This window comes from Melanotaenia boesemani, chromosome 20, assembly GCF_017639745.1.
Source record: "Melanotaenia boesemani isolate fMelBoe1 chromosome 20, fMelBoe1.pri, whole genome shotgun sequence".
In the NCBI taxonomy this organism is placed as follows: domain Eukaryota; kingdom Metazoa; phylum Chordata; class Actinopteri; order Atheriniformes; family Melanotaeniidae; genus Melanotaenia; species Melanotaenia boesemani.
Genome location: NC_055701.1, coordinates 24,100,860 through 24,124,473, shown reverse-complemented (window position 1 = coordinate 24,124,473; position 23,614 = coordinate 24,100,860). Strand labels below are relative to the sequence as shown.

Here is a 23,614-nt window from a genome sequence, read left to right as displayed (position 1 = left end):
TAGCTGTTCAAATAATAAAAGAACCATCTAAACACAAGATTTAGAAACATTTTGCACACTGGATCGATCAGACTTCAGTTTTTATTCCTGTTCAAGACAACCCAAAAAATTCACTTTGCATAACAGTAGTACAGCAGCGGCCGAGGGTACAAAATGCGTGTTTTTTCAGTGTAAAAATAACTTTTCTCATTCCTCACACTGTGCCATCCTCTCGTAGTGCAAACGCTTCAAATCAAAGTTAGGCACATGATGGATATGATCGCGGTTCAATTACACTTAAGTGCTGATGAGAAGAAAAATTCTTGGCTCCTTTTCTGTTTGCAGAGCCCCAGTTTATCATGTTTTATGGCTGCAGCCTGATGAGGTTAAAAAGCGATAAAAGGGCAGTTTGACGTCATGTTTTGGCTCCTATTAGCTGTCAGGATCAGGATTATCTGTTTAAGCTGTTTTTTTAAAACGGTGTGCAACTGACTCGTGGCCGACTTTAATACTGGATTAAACACAAGTTACATTGCAAGCTTATGGTCCCAAGCAACAATCACATCCCCTCCCTAGTTGATGCTTTTGCTTGTAAATATCGGAGCAAGCGTTTAAGTGGCAACTTGACATCTTTCTACTTTAAGGGAATAAAAATCAAAATATAAACTAGCTCGAAATAAAGAAATATTTCCCAGTTTTACATTATGTTACACGTAAAAAATAAATATCAGCTCTGTTTTTATTCTAGCCATCTTTAGGATTTCTCAAGAAAAATAAAGGTACAAAGAGCGACATCGTTCTTTTCCGACTAACACAGTGCAGCTTATTGTAAGTGTTGCTCCGCCATCAGGAGGCCAGCACGCCTCGGCGGATGATGTCGGACCCGTAGCGCCGTCCCAGAGACGAGTCGCCCCTCAGCTCGTGGGAGTGGCACCGTTTCAAGCAGGGCTCCAGCTCGCCGTCGCCTGATTTGGAGTCGGAGGCGTATCCGTTGTTTTCCGTCCCTGTGCGGTGTCGAGTCCTGGGGTACGACGGCTCCGGCGTGTTGGTCAGCGGTCTAAGCAGCGGCTTGTGTGGCTCCGCCTCCTGCGTCTTCAAAGCTGCGCTGGGAGGCTTCTCGCTCCGTTTAGGGATCCGGAACCTCCCCCAGCTTTTCAGATGTCCGGCCACGGGTCCGTTGGGGGTGTGAGAGCTGTTGTTCGGGGCTTTTCTCAGCCAGCCGTTGGTGTTAAACTTAGTGTTGGGAGTCACTTCCAGGGAGACAGAGTTTCTTTTGGTCATTCCTTCATCGATGAAATATTCATCTGAGTCCGAGTTTCTGATATCCACCAGCCGGATAGACACTGTCTTCTCCAGGTGTTTGGAGCCAAACTTGTTCTTTACCTGGCAGGAGAAGCTCTCTGTGACGTCGCTCCTCCTCTTCCGTCCTCTATCCTCCTGCTCCTGTCTCAGTAGAACTTCATGTTCTGGTCCTGGAGCCTCCTTTCTGGGGCCTTTCCTGCTTTCAGGCTTGTGTAGTTTGACGGCAGTAGTTTCCTGAATGGCCTCTGGCTTCTGCAGCTTTGTGAACGGCCCCCCTAGGCTCATGTCCGACTTGTGGATTTGGGCATTGCCTGTGGCCTCTGTGGACACGGCCTCTTTGATTCGGGAGCTTTTGCTCTCCTTCATCTCCAGTGGCTTGCTCTGATTGTCTTTCTTGTGAGTGTGCGACGATTCAGGCTGGCTTTTTCTTTCACTACTTTTTCTCCTTTCCCGCTTCAGCGAGCCTCGTTTGGTTTTCAGTCCAGAGTGGCTCCAGGAGGAGCTAGACTGGGAGCCCTGAGAGGATAACCAGCCCAGAGAGAAGAGCTTCTCCAGATCCTTTGCTGAAGGATCGCCTGCAACACACACGAGAGGAGCAGCTTCAGGATATTTGTTGCTTCTGGGAAGTTTCCAAACTGAGAAAAGTATTTTAAATCACCAGAACCAACAACTGGCTGACCCCCCGGCTTGTTTTATAAGTAAAAATGTTACAGAGCAAAAGCTCTTTTTGACTCACCGCTGAGCAGCTCGTGGTCGAGCAGTTGGACTTGGTGCTGGAAGATCTGTTCCTGGACTCTCCACAGTGAGCGCTTCATCTTCTCCCTCCGCGTCACCATGTACGTCAGGTTACGAACCTGAGGAGCAACAGCAACGGTATCATCAAACGCAGGAAGAAAGCCCGACTGATGGCATCAGTGCAGATCTGCTCTCAGTGTGGACAAATGTTGACATTTAACGATTCACAAGCAGGTTTTTAAGGTGTTTGTATTTGATTTAATAAACCTAGATAAGTCTCAGACTCAGCTATGACAACTTAAAAATTATATATGGAGTTGTTCTTAATTCCATAAGCACTATTACGTTAATTGCGATGGCATATTTGGACTTTCTGTCATGAATGTACTGTCTCATGACCTGTAGATTGGTATGACCCTACAGCACTGATACTCAATTCGGTCCTACGAGGGCCGCAATCCAGCAGCTTTTCCATGTATCCCTGCACCAACACAAACACACCTGAGTCAAATTAATGAGTCATTGTGTAGAACCTGATTGGCTGTTAGAGCCACCTAATTTGACTCAGGTGTGTTGGTGCAGGGATACATGGAAAACCTGCTGGATTGCGGCCCTCGTAGGACCGAATTGAGTATCAGTGCCCTACAGCTTAATCTGTAGTCAGATCTATGACTCTGCCTTACTCCACCCACCAGTGACCAATTCTGACTAGCTTGCTGCCAATTTCTTCCTCTAGCTCCAGCTGTTTCCTTGCAGCATAAATGGCTGTAAAGCTCCACTCTGAACGCAGTCAGGATAGTTTCAACAATGTTCTCTATGCAGCACGAGGGACACGAGGACTTAATTGTCTTATAAGACAAACATGCTCAAACAGTTTTCAAAACATATGCTCATCCTGCAGTATAAAGTTTTGAAAGTAAATGTGTGTGAGCTTCTAAATCTTCTTTTAAAACTGATTTACCACCAAACACTTTGCTTAACAGTCAGAGTTTATTTTAATGTATTTCAGCTGACTCTCAGGTCAACAGACTGCCTCTCCCTCCTCCTCATGACGGTCTGCTCCTTCTGGCCTCTACTGCTCCCTGAGCTCCTCTGAGTCTTGATCCAGGAGAACCGGAAACCTACCCTCTCCAGGTCCTGTCGGAGGTGGGTGAAGAGCTGCAGGCGGCGCAGCAGCACCTCCTGCTCACGGCGAGCCAGGCTCTCCTCCTCGTCCTTCTTAGGCGTGAGTAGCGGCAGGTTGAAGTTGGCTTTGCGTTTCAGTTTCCAGTACTGGTAGAGGAAGTCCACCACCTCCGGTGGCAGCTTCAGGTTACTGGCTACCTCCTCCACCTCCACAAACTGGAAGAACTCCTCTTCCATCTCCTGCAGCTTCAGCTTGCGGAGGTTGACTCTCTTCTCCTCCTGGCTGGTGGGTGATTTGTCAATAAGCTGAGGAGCAACGCAGGAAGATGAAGAGTAGCCGCCAGCGTCTTCCTCCCCCCTCATCCTGCCTTTCCTCCTTCTCTTCTTGTCTCTAACACTGTCTTTTTCCTCCTCGTCTCCTGAGTCTCGGTCCCTTGACTCGGTACCTTCGAGCCCAGAGTGTTTGGGGCAATACGACTTGAACTTCACCTCGTCGTCCTCTGTGAGGATAGTGTTCATTTCAAGGCTGGCGTGCAGGCCGCACGTTACGTGGAAGGCAGTCCGGCAGTTTTTCGCTGAGCACTAGCAAGCAAGCACAACAGAACATGTGTGAGCCTTGTTCTTTAAACCAATAAAATCTGGTTTTCCACCAAAACACTGCAAAATAACACAACACATAACAAAAAAACAGACCAATTTATACGTAATGGTGGCTTTCTGCTAACACTACTGCTCATCTTCACTCAAAACACTGCAATAAAAACAAAAGTTAGCAAATATATGAGGTTGAACAAATCTTTATCAGTTTATTTTTTTAAAATTAAAGGAAAACAAAAAGCAAAATGAAGAATTTCTTCATCTCCATGCTAATTTTTTTAATTTCCACATGGACAAAACTGCAAAGACTCCCTAACTGTGGGATGTCTACAGCTTGTTTTGTGTTAAATCTGTGCTACATTTAAAAATAAACTTAATAAAACAGCTAAATGAACATCTTCCACGTTGTGATTCCATATTTTTTATGGAGTTATAAAGCAGTCATCTGCCTCTCTGTTTTCATTCTGTGTGAGTTCCAGAAGAGCCGTGCTAAAGTGGGGAAGAGTTATTAGGATTATTAGATTAAATAATCCTTGTCAGAGTTTGTGATTATAGAATAAATGCGAAGGTGGATCAATGTGGAGGATGGCTCATCAGCCTGTAAAGCATGACATCAAACAGCTGCAGTGAAAGGAGGAAAATACATTAAATACTTTCACCACCTGCAGGATAACCACCAGCTTTGTACAATAAAGTTAAAAGTTCAGTAACTGGGAAGAATGCTGTTAATGTTTAGCAGCGCTCGCTGAACGTTACATTAAAAGGATGTGAAAAACTGAAAAAGTCTTTTTCTTGAAGTTTTGCTGATTTCGCATGAGCTTGATGCCTTTTTAGTCGTCAGTGTGCAATTGCCTGCAGAAGAAGCCACATTTAATTTCTTGTTTCTTTATTTGCATGGTTCCAGTTTTATTTCTGTGTTAAACAACAGCTTTCCTGCTAAAGGAAGCTGGTCGTCAGCGCGAGCTCGATGTTTTTCCTGTGTTTCTAAAGTCTCTACTCAGGTTCTAAAGAAATGTTCAAAAGAAAGAAAAGTTATTTCTACCAAGAAAATCTATAACCGTGACATTTATAGTCCTGGACACTTTTATAATGTTACCTTCATAAATCTGATTAATATGCTTAATGTAAAATATAATCAGCTGCAAATACACAAACATTTCATCCCACTACTCAGCTGTGACTTCACTCCTCTTTTCTGTTGATCAGAGAAATCAAGATCTCTATTTCCCGCTTTGCAGCCTCAGGTCTGCTCTGAACACCTGGTGAAAATCACCAACAGCGACATCGCTCTCCACCACTCAACATTCTGGGTCAGATCTGGCTTTTAACCTCACGTTAACGTGCGTAGTGAGTCTACCTGTATACAGGCTCCCGTCTTCTCTTTGCACAGGCAGCAGATCAGAGCCCATCTGTTGCTGGGAATGTGGGACACATTGGTGATCGGCTCCATCTTCTCTGGATTCCCGATGCTCACCTGCACAGCAGATTTAAAACACAACGTCAAAACGTTACTCAAACACTCCTTAAAATATCTTTAAAACTAGAAGCACTCTGGAGAGCGCAGACCTCAGCCAAGCCATTGTAATTTTGTTTTGGCGATGATGGTGGGCATTATATTTAAGTTAGAAGCTCTAATGGTAAAATTATCCCTGTCTTCCTATAATAAAGAATCCTTTAAAAATTCCTGAATCATATTTCCTGAAAGATCTTCACCTCTGGAATCCACAAGGCACAGCTGACGTGGACCCACTTCGTTCCACTTCGGGTGGGCTTCATGGCGCCGCCCTTTTTAGGACACAACTGGCACTTTGGGAAGATACCGAGTGCGCAGATCCGGCACAGCCAACTGCCTTTTGGGACTTTCTGGATGCCGTAACAGGCCTGGTGACATATATGAGACGTTAAGGGATTAACATAACCATAATGTCTGAACTCTGACATCTCTACATGTGTGTTGACCGCTGACCTGGTGAACGCAGATGTTACACTTATCGCAGAACACCATCTCGTTGTTGTCCTCCCCGTCCGGAGACTGGCAGACGTCACACACCACGTCCTCGTCGTATTCGATGCCCAGCCCTTCCTCCGTTTCCACAGCGTGCGTCATGTTTTCATGGCAGCAGCGCTCAAACTCCTCCATCACCCGCTCCATAGTGATCTCGTCCAGCGGCGGCAAGGCTGAAAACAAAAGGAGGATAAATACGTCCTAATTTACTATAAAGTCTAAAAAGTTACAAGTGAGGCCACACATTAGCAACGAGGACATCAGGCTGATTATTTGTTTGGAGATACCTATGAAAAAGATAATAATGCATGTTTTTTTTTATTGCTATGTTACTTTGGTGTGTAAAGGCTGCTTTTACTTTATATGCATAAATTGTTTTTACCATGTAAAGCACTTTGTTGCCTTTGGTAGCAAAATTTGCTTTATGAATAAAATTGAAATTAATTGATATGCTGCCATTTATTTTACCAAAACCTGAAAAAACGACCTCGTCAATGCTTTGCTGCAATAATAACTTAATATGTGAAAGCAGACAAGGTATCTTTTATTTATAAACAAATGTTAAGCATCTCTGTCTCACTTGTTGATATTTAATTAGTGTCTTTTGAAAGGCGAGAACATGATACCTACATATTCTCATAACCAAACCTCTGCAAATCTCCACGTCTTGTGCATAAGGCAGATCTGACATTTTTATACATCTTATTACCACAACTTCTCGACCATTTTCGCTGTCCACATAATTCCAACAGAGTTGGGAAGCTGAGCAGCATGTGGTGTATTACAGTGCTTGTGGGACTGCTTGTGCGGGAGAGGCAAGAAAAATTTATATACCACATTTCATGTACAAGACAATTCAACTAAAGACAGAAAAAGTTCAAACAGAATAAGACAAAATGCTTGAAATAAAAGTTACAGCGTGAGGAATTAACAGTTCAGATAAAACCAGAAGCTTAGCGTGAGAATAGAATTATCTGATCATTGTAACGGTACGTCAGCCATATTTTAGCAGTGTTGTCTGTGTGAATAATACTGTAGTTTTGTAAATATTAGTAGTTTCTGAGTTATGTTTTCCCTGTAGTTCATCTTCTTTGCCATTGTTGGTCTTTTTCACAATAGTCTGCGAACTTATAGATTTTACTAGTAAAACTTTTGTAAATACTGAAAGGGGAAATGTCCAGGATCTGTCCCAGGGATAGAAAGGTTCTGTGGAGATGTGGAGGATGGACTTCCCTACACTAGATATCTTTAACCAGCTTTGTTACAATAAAGATTTTAGTATGCAGTGCATTTTCTCTGATTGGATTTGTCATAAGTTGCTTTATTTTCCTTTTCATGTGTTATATTTTTTTACTTTTTCTGTGTTATATACATTACTTTTCCTATTCTTGTACTGTAGAATGTTTTTTATATACACACAGATTTGTTTTGAATAAATGGTATTTAATCTCCTAATATATCTTAATATTTTTCAGAAATTCTTCTGATCAGGGGCCACTCAGCATTCAGTGAAAGAAACAGAACCTGGAGGTGTTAAGGTATGCACGGCTGGGGATTTCACCTGGGCAGGAACATCTTTACTAGCCACAATTTTAAAAGTTACATTTGTCTTGAACAAAGAGGGAAAATTATTTACACATAAGACTTTTTCTGATACATTTATTGAACAAAAACAGCCTGCCATAATTACAGTAGGGTTAACCAAACTATCGGCCACAGTTCAAACAAATGGTGACTCACCCATCTCTGCAAACTCCCCATTTATGATCTTCAGCCAGGCAACGTCTTCTTCGTTTAAGTCGTAGCGGCACATCCCTTCCGCCAGCGTCCGGATGTCCACGTATCCGAGCGCCTCGGAGCCTGACGTTCGGATCAGCTTCTTCGGCTTGATGAACATGACCTCCTTTCCTTTCTCTGCCAATACTCTACAAGACAAACTATTTTTAAATTTCTAACTCAACTTGTGCACAAGGATTTAAACATTCGAGGGCTGCAGGCTTTTGTTCTGGTGCAAAGCTCTCAGTAGTCCTACCTGGCTGCAGGCTGTGGGATGGACTGGGGACTGACGGGAACCTGGACCCCCTTCTCCCACTCCTGCCTCCACTGGTCAGCGAGCACATAGTAGTCCTCGGGGTTCAGCTGATATGAGTCATGCAGTTTCATGGCTGTGATCAAATCTGTCCTGAAAACCTGCATTTAGAGAAAATATACCAAGACATCATTTAAAACTTCCTTCTCTCTGTTGTAACTGTGCTGTACCAGAATTACGCATTAAAGATGCCACAAAGTCAAAAGAATTCATGTGAAATTAGTCTTATTTTGTAAAACAATGTAAAGTAGGATTCTTTTGTACATTTTTCAATCTAATCAACCACAAACTGTGCAGCTTAAAAAAGACACTACGATGTAGCAGCAGCAAAGAACCAGCCAATCAGGCTGATCCATTGCTGAGCAGGACTGTTATGCTTTAATTTGATTGGTTTCTTGCTCAAAGGGAGTGAACAGCTGCTTGCAGGGACCAAGTCCACAGACTGTACAATAGATAACAGAAGAAATTGTTCCAGCTCAACGCCTCACTCTCTACTGCGGATCTTAGATAGCGAGTATTTTAATGCACAAACCACAAAAACTGGGCTGCACAGTGGTGTGGTGGTTAGCACCGCAGCCTCACAGCAAGAAGGTCACCGGTTCATGCCACGGCTGGGGGGAGGTTTGAACCTGGGGGCGGTGCCCTTTCTGTGTGGAGTTTGCATGTTCTCCCCGTGTATGCGTGGGTTATCTCCGGGTACTCCGGCTTCCTCCCACCGTCCAAAGACATGCATGTTAGGTTAATTAGTTATTCTAAATTCTCCCAAGGAGTGAGTGTGTGTGTGAATGGTTGTTTGTCAATATCTGTGTTGGTCCTGCGATGGACTGGTGACCTGTCCAGGGTGTACCCTGCCTTTCACCTGCTAAAATGCTGGGATAGGCTCCAGCTTACCCACGACCCGTAATGAACTAAGCGGTTAAAATAATGAAGGAATGAGTGAAAAAACCACAAAAACAACTATAAACAAAGACTCAGTTTATAAAAATGCTCTGACAAGTGGTGACACACATAGGTTTCTACTCCCCAAATGATGCAAAGGAAAAAAAAAGGTCATCAACTTTAACCTGTATATATTTCCCAACGTCCACTCAACAACAGACGTACCTCAGACGGTTTCTGCCCCGTCCCCCTCCGATGCTGCGATGAATGTTGAGACCAGCAGGTTGAGTTACCTGAAAGAGAAACATCACACTTTTATGGGTCTCAGCATTTCTTGTTCTGTTTCCTCAGAAAGACCTGGATTTCTCCCCCATGGAAAAGTAAAAAAAAAAAGCTCTACATGTAACAGCATGTACTGGATAGTTAAATTAATCCAAGTGGGACATTTTCTGCTCAAGTATGAAATTAGAAGCAGTAGTAGCTGTGAAATACCATTTTAGACAACTTTGATGATGCTCAGACCAAATAAGAACTGCTCCTCTGAAAACAACCACATCTTTTAACTGATTGTCTTATAAAATCCTTAAAGAGGCAATATTTATTTAGTTTAAATTGTTATAATGAAGCTAGTTTTCATGTACGGGGTTTTAAATAATCAATAACTCATCCAAACATTTTGCACAATGTGGTAAAACCCATCTCTGGGAATTGTACCGAAGTGGTAACAAGTGTTTTGTTTTTTTGTTTTTTTTTTGTTCACCAAGGTCAGATTTGAGCCTTTTCACCTGACCTGCCAGGACGTCATTAAAGGTCCAAATCCGTCTCCTGTCCCTACTCTGTCTCCTCTCTCTTATACTGTGGACCTTCTTTTGCTTTCCTTTTATCTTTGTCCATTTGCTGCCCTTCTTTCTCTTTCTCTGTCTAGGCCCTGAACATGAAGCACAAACTTACTCACTCTGGTAGTAACAAGATTTTTAAAATATTACATTACACTTTAAACAGCTACAGCCTCTAATTACTGAATCATGATTTTCATGATCCTTTTCTTTGTCTGAACTCACATCACTTTCACTAGCAGGTTGTACCAGCCCAATTCTTGTCTATATTTGGCACACAATGAGTCAGCACAGACAATATTTTGCTTACTTCCATTGTCCGAGTCATCACTGCTGCTAGGATGCCTGCTTCGCTTCATTGTTGTCGGTCTCTGGAGCTCTGGCGTGATGACACTTCACAAATGAAACAGGATGTTAAGCTACATAGGGCGCTGACAAGAAGCTTTGAGGTATACAGATAGTTGTAAGAAAAAAATAAGAGGGATTTAGGTCTTAGAAGTTTGACTCTATAAATGGCAAAAAGCCACAAAATGTCACTATTCTTATATTGTCAAAAAACAATAAGGAGGGAGTTAGAAATGCTCACACAATTTATTTCAAACTGATTTTAGTGTTAAAAGAATAAACAACAAAAACAGAAAAAAACTCACTTTTCTTTTTTTTTTTTTTTACCCTGTCCTTTCCAGCATCCTAATATACAGAACGGTGGTCTGTGTGCCATATTTTGCTTGACAGATTTGTTCTACCAAGGCAGACATGTTATATACATGGCTGCCCTTGATATTTTTATTATTTTTATTGTAATCTTATTTTCTTTAGTCTTTATATGTCAGTGCCGAACCTGACAGGGAGATAGAGGAAGAGGGGGAAAAAAAAGGGGAGGAAAGGACGGGAAAACTTACTTTTCCAAGTGTAATAATCTGCAAGACAGCTGGGAACTAATATAGTTACCAGGCTGGTGATTTTACACATTATAAAATGCATATGTTGTAACATTTCACGAAGTACAGAAATATAAAAAGGAGAATAGGGTTTAAGTATTCATATTTTGATGGTTACTGCTGCTAAAAGGAAAAGATAAAAACGGGTAATCTTATATCTGTTATCTTGACAATCAGGTTAAGAGCCTGCACCATTCCAGTAACATGAGCTACAAAAGTAATCATGCCCCATTTAATATTTCACCATGATGTGGTGAATGTTAAAAACAAGTTAACTTTATTCCAAATATATATATATATATATATATATATATATATATATATATATATTAAATTCAGATAATTTTGTATGGAAGCACAACAATGTGCCAAGACTGTAATTGCTTGTCCTCGTTTCACCTGTTTCCTTGGTGATCTCACAGCGTCAGGGACGTGAACACATCACTATAAGGATCCAGGTGGCGACAAGTTTTCACATGCAGCATCAACAGTTCAACAGATCTTCTGGCAGATAGTTGTAAATGTCAAAGTGAACAATTATCTCCCTACAGTGAGAAATGTCCTGAGATCTGTACAGGGATAAAGATGCTATCCAAACCTAGCCGGCTAGGCTAAACTCAAGTTATCCACCGGTTTGTCTAACACCGCCTTCTAGCAATATGACAGCAGAAAACTGCTAGCAGCTAATAGCACTGAGCAGAGAAACGCTTATTACGCTGGCAACACTGTTATATAAACAGAACACAGTGGAGTGTTCCGTTGATATAAATGTAACGTTTAGGTTGGCCGTCTTGAAGTTTTTTTTTTTTTTTTTTTTTATCAGATTTTAGCTACCTAATGTTAGCTTGATTGCTAATCCCCTTACTGTCGTTATGCAACTTGCGGGCCCACCCATACACTTCAAATAAAAATACTTTTAGTATTAGAATTATTACAGTTTTCAAATTGAATAGACATAACGAACTACAGTGTGTTATACACACGTCACACTATAATTCGGTTTACATAAGACATTTTTACACTAGCAAAATAAAAATATGCCTGATTTTAGCTGACGCTAAGGGTTAGCAACATCAGATAGTGTGCTAGCTGGAGGCTACACGTCAGTTACAGTGGTTTGTGTTTAGCATTAGCCACAGTTGCTAACATTGCTTACGGTGCCCCTCATTAAAACCCAGTCACAGCCAGCTATCTGTCAAAGGTTAGGGGTCATGTATTGATTCAAACAAACTATGCAGAAGTCAGTACGAATATATAAATAAAAAGTATTAATTAAAATGAGAACAGTAATATAATATTTTAGGGGCTAACCAGCAGGGTACAGTGTGACATGTTTACCAGCTATCCACTGGCTGAGGTTAATCTTTGGCGCCATTTTAAATGACTATGTCGCGTTTTTCTAGCGGACTGCTCGTGCGACGATACCAAAAACATAAACTATCTTAAATACTCCGATAAACACATTATGTTACATATGCACAAGGATTAAATTATTTAAAACAAATTGCACAGTACATACAGAGCACGTTGGGCCGATGCAAGCCGGTGTTTGAGTTTGATGTGAAGCGCAGTTTTTGCTGTGAGTTCCGCTTGACCCGCATTCCACATACACAAACCCAAAGCGGCGGTGAGCAGGGAGGAGGTTACCCAGCCCGGACTGCGGCTGCTCCTGTTTTCCGCTGGAGGGCAGCAGATTCTTCCTGTACCAGCTCTGGCAACAACAGATCCAACAGATCCAATGATTTAAGATGGACTAAAACAAAAAAAGTTTCCACTGCCGCAGCACAAACCTTACGTCGCTGGGTTTCGAGTTTGAATGTGTATAAACAACAATGGAGCTCAGTTCTTTCCTTTGTTTTTAATAGAGCGCACTAGTTTTTATGACCCACCTTTCGCACTGACCAGTGGTCACTCCTTTTTTGGCAAGTAAACGCGATATATCTATTAAAGGGACAGAACAACAATATTGCAAAAAAACAACTCTTGTGGTTGATGAAACTAAACATTTGATGTATGTCATTAATCTAATTTATCTTCTTTAAAATGATTTATTTTTACTGTTATGTCCATCCATTTGTATTTGTGTAAATAAACAAATCCACACTAATATAATCACACATAGTAAAGTGAGAAGAAATATAACAGATGGTCTTTAATATCCCACTACCTGTGTCATTTAGACCCTATATTTAATTAAATGTTACATAAAACATGGTAAAAGAAAAAGCAACAAAAGACTGTAGCGGTTATGTAACACCAAAGCAGAACATGGAACATAAAGAATAATGTCAGTGTTCAAGATCTTGTCACTATCAGTAAATATTTGCAATAAATGTTTGATAGAATTAAGAGAAATCTCTGTATGTGCGGGACAAGACTGTTGTCTAAAACAATTTCTATGATGTATATTTAAGAAACTCAACCACCACAAGACCGAGTATATACATGAGATTTTTAATGAATGCAACATTTAAAAAGAAAAAGAATCTTTACAGAGAATAACCATCTTGTGTGTCTCTGCTTTCAATATGTTTTGTGATATAACAGGAAAACACAAACAAGTTTTTAGCACTGTGCCTTTTCAGAAAGGTCTTAATGTGTCTTAATGTCAAAATACCAATTCACTCCCAATCAATGACATACTCCTTTTTAAAAAAGACAAATCCTCACTGCACCTGTATTGTTCATATCTCCTGTGTAATGATTGTACTTACTATCTGAAAAAATGTTAACTCATTTCAGATGTCAAATCACACCTGCTGCTCTCAGTACCATAAAATAACACCATAAAATGACACCATAAAAACACATAAAGCAGCTAAATGGACCCAGAAATGCATCAAACAACAACTTACTGAACAATATCACTGTAATTTTCTTTCAACCAGTTTTAAGAGAAGGAATGAATGACTGAAGGAAATGTAGCTTATGATGAAGGGTTGACTCAAGCTTAGCCTGATTAATGTGCAGTCTGAGAAGGAAACATTCAAGACACATTTAAACACAACACAGCATCACAACATCTCTCTGGGTGTTTGCATCCTCAACAACTAAGAGCCACTAACAAAATATACTGAGTAAGATGCATTAGATTGTGTGATGATTTAAGACTGATAAAATGGATAATCATTGCAATATTTGTAATAATGCATGGTAGCTGCTATTATTCTAATTTTAAATTCATGTTAAATTCTATTCCTTAATGCTCCATGTATTATGTAGATTTTTAATATTACACGTGTTGTATCATTTTGACTTAAAGCAAGGGTGTCCAAAGTCGGTCCTCAAGGGCTGCTGTTCTGCAGGTTTTCAGTGTTTCCTGCTCCAACACACCTGGCTCAAATTAAATAGATCCAACAGCCTATTAAGTTTTGCACAATGACTCAGTAATTTGAGTCAGGTGTTTTTGGAGGAGGGACACATCGAAAACCTGCAGGATTGTGGCCCTCGAGGACCGGAGCTGGACTTAAAGATGCACATATATTTCAACGAAATTCCTTTTTCTGTGCAAACTGGCAGCAACGAAGCTATAAAAACACAGTATTTCTGATGGCTGATTATTGTAACTGGACAACAGCATATAATCAGTGTGTACAAAGGGAAATATTGTATTTTAACTTCATAAGAGATTTGCTCTGATAGTTTTCTTATTTATTTATTTTTCTAAACACTGAACATTGCTAATATAATTGCAAATGTATGGAAAAAAATGTTAAAATATCATGACAAAATCGACCAATCCAGGGTTATACATATTTCTCTTTTCTAAAAATTTCTATAATGTAGTAAATGAATCAAAAGCTAAGCTTTTTAAATAATGCTGTAATATTTTGGGTCATTATAAGAAGCTTTTCCTGATATATGAATAAGTGGTCCACAAATTGTAGATAACACCAACAAAATGCTGTAGAAACATTTTGACCAGTCACAACAACAATTTGATATAATACACAGAACTATTTGGATTTTGATTCTTGTTAAGGTTAAATGGAATATTAAAAACATTTTACTATTACTAATGAGAAAATTTTTCTTGTAAAATTGAAACTCAGTTCTGCATAATATCAACTTTGTGAGGCTACATAGGCACAACATAAACAGGTTTACATTTACTAATTACGAATGACAAAGTTAATGTATTTAACAATTTAAGATGTTAGCATCTGAACTTTTTCTGGAACAGTTTAAGGATCTCACTATGCTAACATTTTTAATTCAATGCTAATATGAAAGTTGCACTTATAAGGTATATTAACATTTTAAAATTACCAATGACAATGCAAAGTATTTTTGTTTTGCATGGTATCATGCTAACATTTTTTTTTTTACTTTCTCTGTAAGTGCCCTGAGCCTAGTTTTTTAACTAACGTCAGTAGTCATCCTAATCAGAGTATGTCTATCAGTGCAAAATTATTTGAAATATTATACTGAGAACTATAAAAGAAGTGGTTCACAAAACTCCCTATTTGCCTTAGGTCAATGAGAAGACCAGCTTAGTTTAGATTAGAAACAGAAACCACTGCACATGCACCACTTCTTAAAAATGTGTACAGTTAAAAAACAATGTGCTGATAGAGAGCTTTTAAATGTCAGTCTCAAAAGGACAGAGTCAGGCCAGCTGCCTCCCCCATTAATAATCTTTATGCTAAGCTAAAACAACTTTTATAGCTATTTGACTGTCCTGATCCAACTCCAAACTTTCACACAAAAATCAGTTTTTTCATAAAATGCATAATTACTCTTTTTGTGTGGATTGATTCTTATGTTTTGTTCAAATTCTGAGCAAAGATGCAGAAATATGTTACCAGCATAATTTACACTGTATTGATAAAAAAAATGTTATTCAGCAGCAACAGGCCAGAGAATGTTGCCCTGAATGATGTATGAGCCCTGAAAAACGAGTTGTAAACACAATATTTTAATATGTCACAGCAGGTTGATCAAATAAACTGGGCATCTGTGTGTACAACATGTCTTTTAGCAAAGCTTCTAGTTTTCTCGTTTGCCTCCAAACCCTAAAATGGCTTTGAAATATTCCAGTTCAGTGTTTTTCACTTCATCAGACGGACGACCTGAGTGAGAGGCTCATCTGGTGGCCAAAATGGCGTCGTAGGACTTGCCAGTTCTGCAGACCTGAACATTGTGGAAGCCTGTCTTGTTGAGCATGTGGGTGTATTGGGACGGTGGACGCTCCCTGCCCTCTGCCTGCACCAGCATGTTGAGGGAGAAAATCTGAACCATGACCGGCCCACGCCTGTTTTCAAACAGCATAGCTTCCACCAACAGGATGCCACAACCTGACAGACGCATGGAGAAAGATACTGATACTGCAAGCTAAACTGAGCTGTGTATAAATAAAAAGGGATGAAAACAGAAATCAGATAGCATCCCACTAACACCAATCTGATGACTGAGTTTAAATTCAATGTGAATTAACAGAAAATATACCTTTGTAATACAAGGAAGGTAAAATTTTTCCAGTTAGTATGTGTTTTTGTGTAACTCCTTGTGATATTTTCATGTAAATGAATAAAAGCTGAATTTCCAAACACAAAAACTCAAAGGGCATCGTTAAACTCACCGGGTTTACAAGCGTCATAGATCTTCTTCAGCAGTTTCAGGCACTTCTCTACGGGCCAGTCGTGAATGATTCTGGCCAGAACGTACAAGTCAGCAGCCGGGATTTCATCAGTGAAGAAATCTCCTGCATGTGAAAGATTAAAGCAACTTTATAATTTACACCCAACTACCTGTTAAATAAACACATAAATATACTGAAATATAAGACTTTCAACTACTTTCAGTAGGCCTTTATGACCACAGTGTAGCATCTTCTGATGCTACTTCCAGCAGGATAATGCACCATGCCACAAAGCTCAGATCATCTCCACCTGCTTTTTAGAATATTAAAATGAGCTAACTGGACTCCAATGACCTCCAAAGCCACCAGATCTCAGTCCAATAGCCAATCGTTTAATTTGTGCCTGTGTCTGTTAAATAAAGGTTCAAATAAATGAACATATTTACTTTTTATTTCTAGCTTTTCTGCAAATGAGGCTTGTAATTACACACTCAAAATAATCATTTTATGTGCCATAATTTTATAGGTCCCTCACCTCTTTAGCATCACTCACAATACAAGTTTACATTTAACTGAACTTTAATCTTTTCTTTCAGTAAGGCTCACCAGTTTGAAATACAACAGCATCATTCTCCAGTGGGAAATGTTTCTGGGCTGCTTGTACGACATCCGGCAGGTCGAACACTGTGATGGAGGAAGAGGGATACACCTTCGCCATCTCACAGGCCAGAGCACCAGTGCAACCTAAGAGTTATTTATTCAGAGTAAACATCTTAAAGCTGCGTTTATGAGATATAAGAAAGTCTGCAAGTGAATATAGTCGCCTGTCAGTAGCACCTCACCTCCAAGATCAACTATCCTCTGAAAACAAGAGAGGTTGAACGCTGTCACAATGTCGTGTCCGTCAAGAACCCACGAGGAGTTCATTAGACCCATAAATTTCAACATCTCCTCCTCTGACCTGTGTGTATATTTCAGGATTTTACATTAATAATAAATTAACTACAGACTGATTAAATGACACAATAAAAGCTCACCACAAACCTGTAAATAGCTTGGAAAACCTCTTCAGACGGAAGCCCAAAGGTCTTTTCATTCTGATTCTTTCCCTCCCTGTATGAAGGAGAAGAAAAAGAAAAAAGTTTGAATCTGTGGTTCAGAATAATCATTTGAAGCCAGACAATCCCACTGACCTGATGGCATCCACCATGTTGTTCCACAGTGGGTAAATGGTTTGGGATTGGTAGATGATCATGTCATGGAGAGACTTGGCACTGCCCTTGGCCAGGTAAAGGTTTGCTACATCCGTGCTGCTGTACAACGCTGTTTGAACAAGCAAAGGAAACGACCATGAAAAGAAAAGAATCACATTTTCTTTCAGTTCTAAAGTTTCAGGAATTCATAAAAAATCTTCTGATCCTTACAATATAAATACAACACACAACATTTCACTATGTTCCTTTAACTAAGCCACAACGTGTGATTAACTGATCATCATCAGTAGGATCACCTCTATAAAAGCAGATGTTTCCTGATCGACAGTGTGTTAACATGAAGGAAAGACTTCAGCAGTGATCTTAGAGACGCAGCTGTTGCTGCTCATCAATCTAAGGGGTAAGATGACATTTCTAAACAAAGACGCCATCATTCTCCAGTGAGAAAGATTATTTAGTGATGGAAAATATCCAAGATAGCTGACAATCCTCACAGGAGTGGATCGCAGCAAGTTCACCCTGAAGAAACGGAAAAAAACAAATCAAAATGCAACGCAAACAATGCAAACAACTATCTTAGATCAAGGTCCATCCATCCATCCATCCATCCATTTTCTGCTGCTTATCTGGAGTCGGGTCGCGGGGGCAGCTGCCTAAGCAGGGAAACCCAGACTTCCCTCTCCCCGGCCACATTCACCAGCTCATCCGGAGGGATTCCGAGGCGTTCCCAGGCCAGCCGAGAGATGTAGTCTGTCCAGCGCGTCCTGGCTCTTCCTCGGGGCCTCTTTCCGGTGAGACGTGCCCAGAACACCTCATCAGGGAGGCGTCCAGGAGGCATCCTAACCAGATGCCCAAGCCACCTCATCTGGCTCTTCTTGATGTGGAGGAGCAGTGACTCTACTCTGAGCCCCTCCCTGATCACCGAGCTTCTCACCCTATCTCTAAGGGAGAGCCCGGCCACCGTGCGGAGAAAACTCATTTCGGCCACATGTATTCACTAGATCAAGGTCATATATGCTTATTTTTTTTCTAGTAAGTAGTTAGAAGTAGTTTTTATGATAGAGTATTTCCCTTATTTTAAGTGTTTTGGTCCTTAATCGTCTCAATAAGATATGAAGGCTTGTTACAGAGGTTTCATTATAAATATAAACAAAGACTATAAGAGTAAAACTGCTTTTGCAAAGTCATAATTTCTTATTTCAGGCTAGACAAAATAAAAGTCTCATATACTGTATTTGTATCAATAAAAATGATTAGTGAGGAAACACTAATCTTAAGGTATTTTTAGGTTCTAAGAGGTTAGATTTTTTCACTTGGGTTGAAAAGTCTTGACAAGCCAAATTCTCTCGTTCTGTTGGCAGATAATTTTTCTTATTTAAAGCAACAAATACTCAATGTTTGTACATTTTTTTCTTGTTTTTAAAAGAGTTTTTGCAGTGATAATCCTCACACTCTCTGTTAGCTTGTTAAATGTTAAAGTTCATGACAGTACAGTTAGAAAAAGACTGAAGAAGTTTAGCTTGTGTGGAAGCTTGCAGGAAAAATGACGTGGCGCAGCTTAGCTTTGCGTAGCTGGATCTGAATAAACTACAAGACTGGAACAACACGCTTCATTCACCAACTGGTCTTACAAAGAAATCTCTTCTTAAGTCCTACTTATAAAACATTTACAGAGATGGTGGCATCCATTACAATGCTTATACCTTAGATCTGTCCTTAGCTAAGAAAACTACAAACACTCAGAAGTGTTCTTACAAACATTTAAGTTCTGACATGATTGATAATTCTTCAGATTAGTTCAATAAAAACAATAATAAATTAACAGCAATGTTTTGTCACATTTTATAAATAATTTTTGCTAATTTACAAAACATTTTGTTATTTTAAAATAAAAAATGAGATATTACAGATGGTGTCCCAACATTATAATTTTCCCCAAAGGAAAATTAAACTATTTTTCCTTCAATCATGAAAAAATCGCACTCAAGACAGGATTTAATTCTGTTGCTAGTCTCACTAAAACTATCAGTGCAATGGACTGCACACGTGCTCATTAATGCATCCTCACCGATCTGCTCCCTCAGCTACAGGTAGATCCACCTGCCTAACGTGGTCTTTAATAATTAAAATGAACTACAACAGCGGTTTTTTACTATAATGAATAGTTTTTATAAGGGGATGGAGTTTTTTTTTAAACCCTGGTTAAAAACACCACTGACCAGCTATCAGACGCACCTGATGGTTTTATTTCATCAGATTTATAACTCACTCCACATTCATTTGCTTTACAAACTGTAGGTTTTGTAAAGCAAAACAAAAATGCGTGTACACCACACTGCAGGCTGCTGTCCAAGTTCAAGAGTAATTAATTAACCATTTGAAAATAAAACCTATTTTATATTATGTGATTCTCACAGTGGGATTATTATTAATAACTAAGTGTTACAAACAGGTTTTAGTGCACATCTTTCTTTTATTTTATTTTCAATCATTTTATATTTTCTTTTCTTTTATTTGTCTCATCCTCTGTCTCTGCATGTCAGTTTGACCTTTTATGAACATTTTCAGACATTAACTGCAAATCACGGCCATCTGGCCTGTCCTTTTACCTTTAAGGAGGTATTCACCCATCTATGAGGAAAGATGTAAACAATTTTGTGGTCTATGAACATGTCTGTGAATCTGATGAAGGGTTTTCGTCAGACTTTAGAGCAAATTTAAGAAGATTCATAGGATGACTGTCCTTATAGTCAATGAGTGGATCATCAACTAACATCACTAACATATTCAGTCATAGTGTGAAGCCGTCTGTCTGACAGCTAAAGCTCATGCAACAGGATAATGATCCAAAGCAACGCAGCAAATCTAGAGTGACTGAAAAAGGAAAGAATCAAGGGGCTGCAGTCTTTAAAAAATCAACCTGTTTGAAATGCTGTGGTGGGACCTTAAATACATAAAACCAGCATTACAAAAAGAGATTAATTTATACTTCCAAACTGATTTCAAGAGTTTATCCCTTCCTGTTTCAACAGGGACCAAAATCTGGGAAAATCCTCCCAAAAGAAATGAAGTCTCTAGGGCAGCACATGCACAGGAAGGATCACATGATGACACATGACATCTCTTCACGTGTCCACATGCTTCCAGCAATTGTGGTATATTGATGCTTTTGGTGGTAATTCATTCTGTCTGCTTTTCAGTTGGATCGACTTTGCTGTCTGACTCTTAAAAGACTATCTACCAATCACAGCAGAGGACCTCACCTGTCCCATCTCTGTTCTCCACTTCCAGGATTTCAATCCCCACCAGGGCATCCAGGAGCCTCTCCATGCCATCCATGCTGGTGCCCAGCTCCTGGGCCACATGCTGGGCACTCAAGGCTTCCTGGGACTTCAGCAGAAGGTCAAACACTCCCAGCTCACAGGCTGAAAATATCACCTTAGGACATGTGGACATAGTTAAGCTGGAGGTAATTTTAGCTGCTGGGTAGTTTGTAATACACAATATATAATACATCACATTTAATTTTAAGTGTATTTGTACAAATAATATGTATCTGCAAAGGGACTAAAGCTAAAGTATCTGAAATTGTAAGTAATTTGGCTGCAGCAGATTTACCAGAATAGTAGGAAGGAGCTCATAACACACATTACTGCAGACTGACAAAAACAAGCTGAAATGTCACCTTTGACACCCTGAAGCCATTAAAATACTCCAGAAGTTTGAATGGGTAGTCCAGCTCACTCTGGGAGAGATGCTCTGCCATGTCTGCACTCCTGGACACAAAGCGGAGGAATCCGAGCAGAAATTAAAGGTTAAAGTCAGTGCGCCCAGACCCCTGTTATTCTTTATGTCTGGTTCTTAAGCCTGAAAACCCGCACGGATGATGCGATTCAGGGGAAAGCAGCTGATTTTTATTTCCCCCTTCTTCTTCTTGTTCTTCTTCTTATTTCCCCCCAAAAGAATTTAGTTCAGGCAGTTTTTGGATGCAGCCAAAAACAGCCAAGATGTCGGTGGCGGTGCAGCTGATGCGGGAAGAAGTCAGTGTTTTAAAATGCTCAACAGATTATCCGAGTCTCACCGTTGCTCTGGATCTGTCTGAGAGAGATGGTAGCTCCTTTAGCTTCACACAGTGGCGTTGGTCGATGTGCAGCAACATAAACGGACTCAAAACACACTCGCACATAAATGATGCAGTACCATGTTTAGCCGCAACAGCAGAGGGGGCGCTGTTGAGCTGTTGATGAAAGATGGGTATTTTTAGTCCCTCATAATAATCTTTCTATCTCATAAAATAGCATAAAAATTGATTTGAAATGCCAGTGATTAGTATTTGCATGGTCCTTTAAGCAGCTTCGCGAGAATGATAATGAATCTTCTGTTAATCGAACACCCTTCAAATGTCTAAACACTTTGTTTCCTTAATGGCCACCCAAAAAATTCATTTTAATAAAGGTTAACTTAAATTTGAACAAAATATAAGAAGGATCCACAAAGGAAAGTAAATAAATAAACAATATATAATCAATAATTTAATTAACTGTAACAAAAAAAGTACATTATGTTAATACTTCAACATACAGACACCCACAAAGAATAAAACAGGAGAGATTAATGAATATATATATATATATATATATATATATATATATATATATATATATATATATATATGCAAATATTTCATGAGATAGCACTATATAAATTAAACTTTGTTATACAGAATATCAAACTATGGAAACTAAACTTAAAACTTTAAGTTTAGTTTTAGCTTTAAATTCATCCTGCTGACTTTTTACTTTTTAGTTAGTAAATCCTGAACATTTCATCCTTCTTTGTCATAACTATTTGATTTTATTACAGTAATATATAAGATGAGATTTACAAAATTATTTTTACTGTGTAAAGAGAAAACTAAAAGCTGGTTATTTGTTTAGTGTTTGTAAACCATAAGTTACTGCATTTTCTTCATGTAGCAGTACTTTTAAAGAAGAAGGACATCTTCCGTGTAACAATGCGATTGATGGCAATTAATCGTAAAAATTTATGCGATTAATCGCAATTAAAATATTTAATTGTTGACCAGCACTAAAAATAACACATTTGTACATAAATGCTTTATAACTGTTGCAAAAACCATTAAAACTGTTTGACATACAGTATTTTCTTGTGAACTTGTGAATGTGTGTGATGTGTAGTAAAGGACCAGATTACAGACAGGTGTTTTAATGCACTAAGAAACTGGAGTTAGTTCATTATAAAATCCTTCCACCGTGGAGGTAATGATGTAAAATTACCTGAAACCTTGGAGGAAACAGGTGTCTAAACATTTCATTCAAAGCAGCAGAAAGTGAAGACATGCTTGGATGTATTTCTCTTTTTATAAAAGATATTGTTAAATCATTTTAAACCACTGAGCCAACGCGAAATTAATATGTGTAACCAGTTTTGTTAAAGGGGAAATTTATCTTTATTTTATTGCACTCTGAGCTCCTATTTCAAAATCAATATACATCCCCGTGATCTCCAACTTCAAATTGGAGCAATTCGCAGCCAAGTGTGAAGCGGCTGGGATGAGAATCAGCACCTCCAAATCTGAGACCATGATCCTCAGCCAGGAAAGGGTGGAGTGTTTTCTCCGGGTCGGGAATGATGTCCTGCCCCAAGTGGAGGAGTTCAAGTATCTCGGGGTCTGGTTCACAAGTGATGGAAGGATGGAGCAGGAGCTCGACAGGCGAATTAGTGAAGCGTCTGCAGTAATGAGGACTCTGAAGAAGGATGTTCCTACCCTCACCTATGTTTACGAGCTGTGTGTAATGATTGAAAGAACGAGCTGCCCCCGCGACACGACCCCGGGTAAGTGGATGGATGGATCATTGCATGCAATTGTAAGAAAGTGGTCAACCAATGATTACCAAATTTTGATTTATATTGACTGTGAGCAGAGCTCAGACCTATGGGTAACACCTGTCTGACCTTCATCCCAGTGCAGACAGAGGTATGGGTGTTCATATTTGTGCCCCGGAACAAAACAATGGGAGAAAAAAACAGAAATAAATACTTCATGTTCATATATTTGCAGTTGGACTGTTACTCTCATCTGCTCATGTGTTTACCATAACTCCTGTAATTGCTCTAACCAAAATAGGTTTTATGGACTTTTCTTTGTAGCTTGAGATTTATCAGGTTGCTCTCAGTGTGTAAATGATCCAGTATCTGAAATAAGGCATTGCACCATGGGAGTATCACAAGGTTCTATTTTAGGTCACATGCTGTTTACCTTGTATATTGATGATCTCCCAAGAATTTGTGATGGTAATAGATAAACACA

At 39.5% G+C, this 23,614-nt stretch overlaps 2 protein-coding genes across 7 annotated transcripts; both read right to left on the bottom strand.

The window, feature by feature from the left end:
* Positions 1-67: 67 nt before the first annotated feature.
* jade1 (jade family PHD finger 1) lies at positions 68-12,349 on the bottom strand. Of its 6 annotated transcripts, XM_041971962.1 has the most exons (13): positions 12,008-12,070; positions 10,888-10,932; positions 9,858-9,940; positions 9,502-9,639; positions 8,937-9,004; positions 7,776-7,933; positions 7,484-7,668; positions 5,705-5,916; positions 5,452-5,619; positions 5,096-5,212; positions 3,142-3,723; positions 2,018-2,135; positions 68-1,856 (listed from the first exon to the last, which is right to left on the bottom strand). In XM_041971962.1, exons 3-13 carry the CDS (start codon positions 9,904-9,906, stop codon positions 826-828), a joined length of 2,826 nt encoding a protein of 941 aa, XP_041827896.1. In that variant the 5' UTR covers positions 9,907-9,940; positions 10,888-10,932; positions 12,008-12,070; the 3' UTR covers positions 68-825. The 6 variants fall into 6 exon arrangements, with proteins under 6 accessions (XP_041827896.1, XP_041827894.1, XP_041827895.1 ...); XM_041971960.1 differs by lacking the exon at positions 10,888-10,932 and having other exon boundaries at positions 12,008-12,348; XM_041971961.1 differs by lacking the exon at positions 12,008-12,070 and having other exon boundaries at positions 10,888-12,001.
* A 577-nt stretch (positions 12,350-12,926) lies between these two features.
* Positions 12,927-21,494, bottom strand: asmt2 (acetylserotonin O-methyltransferase 2). Its single transcript, XM_041971037.1, has 8 exons — positions 20,969-21,494; positions 20,547-20,721; positions 17,263-17,392; positions 17,114-17,182; positions 16,912-17,030; positions 16,676-16,813; positions 16,070-16,192; positions 12,927-15,785 (listed from the first exon to the last, which is right to left on the bottom strand). Exons 1-8 carry the CDS (start codon positions 21,047-21,049, stop codon positions 15,574-15,576), a joined length of 1,047 nt encoding a protein of 348 aa, XP_041826971.1. The 5' UTR covers positions 21,050-21,494; the 3' UTR covers positions 12,927-15,573.
* Positions 21,495-23,614: the final 2,120 nt, after the last annotated feature.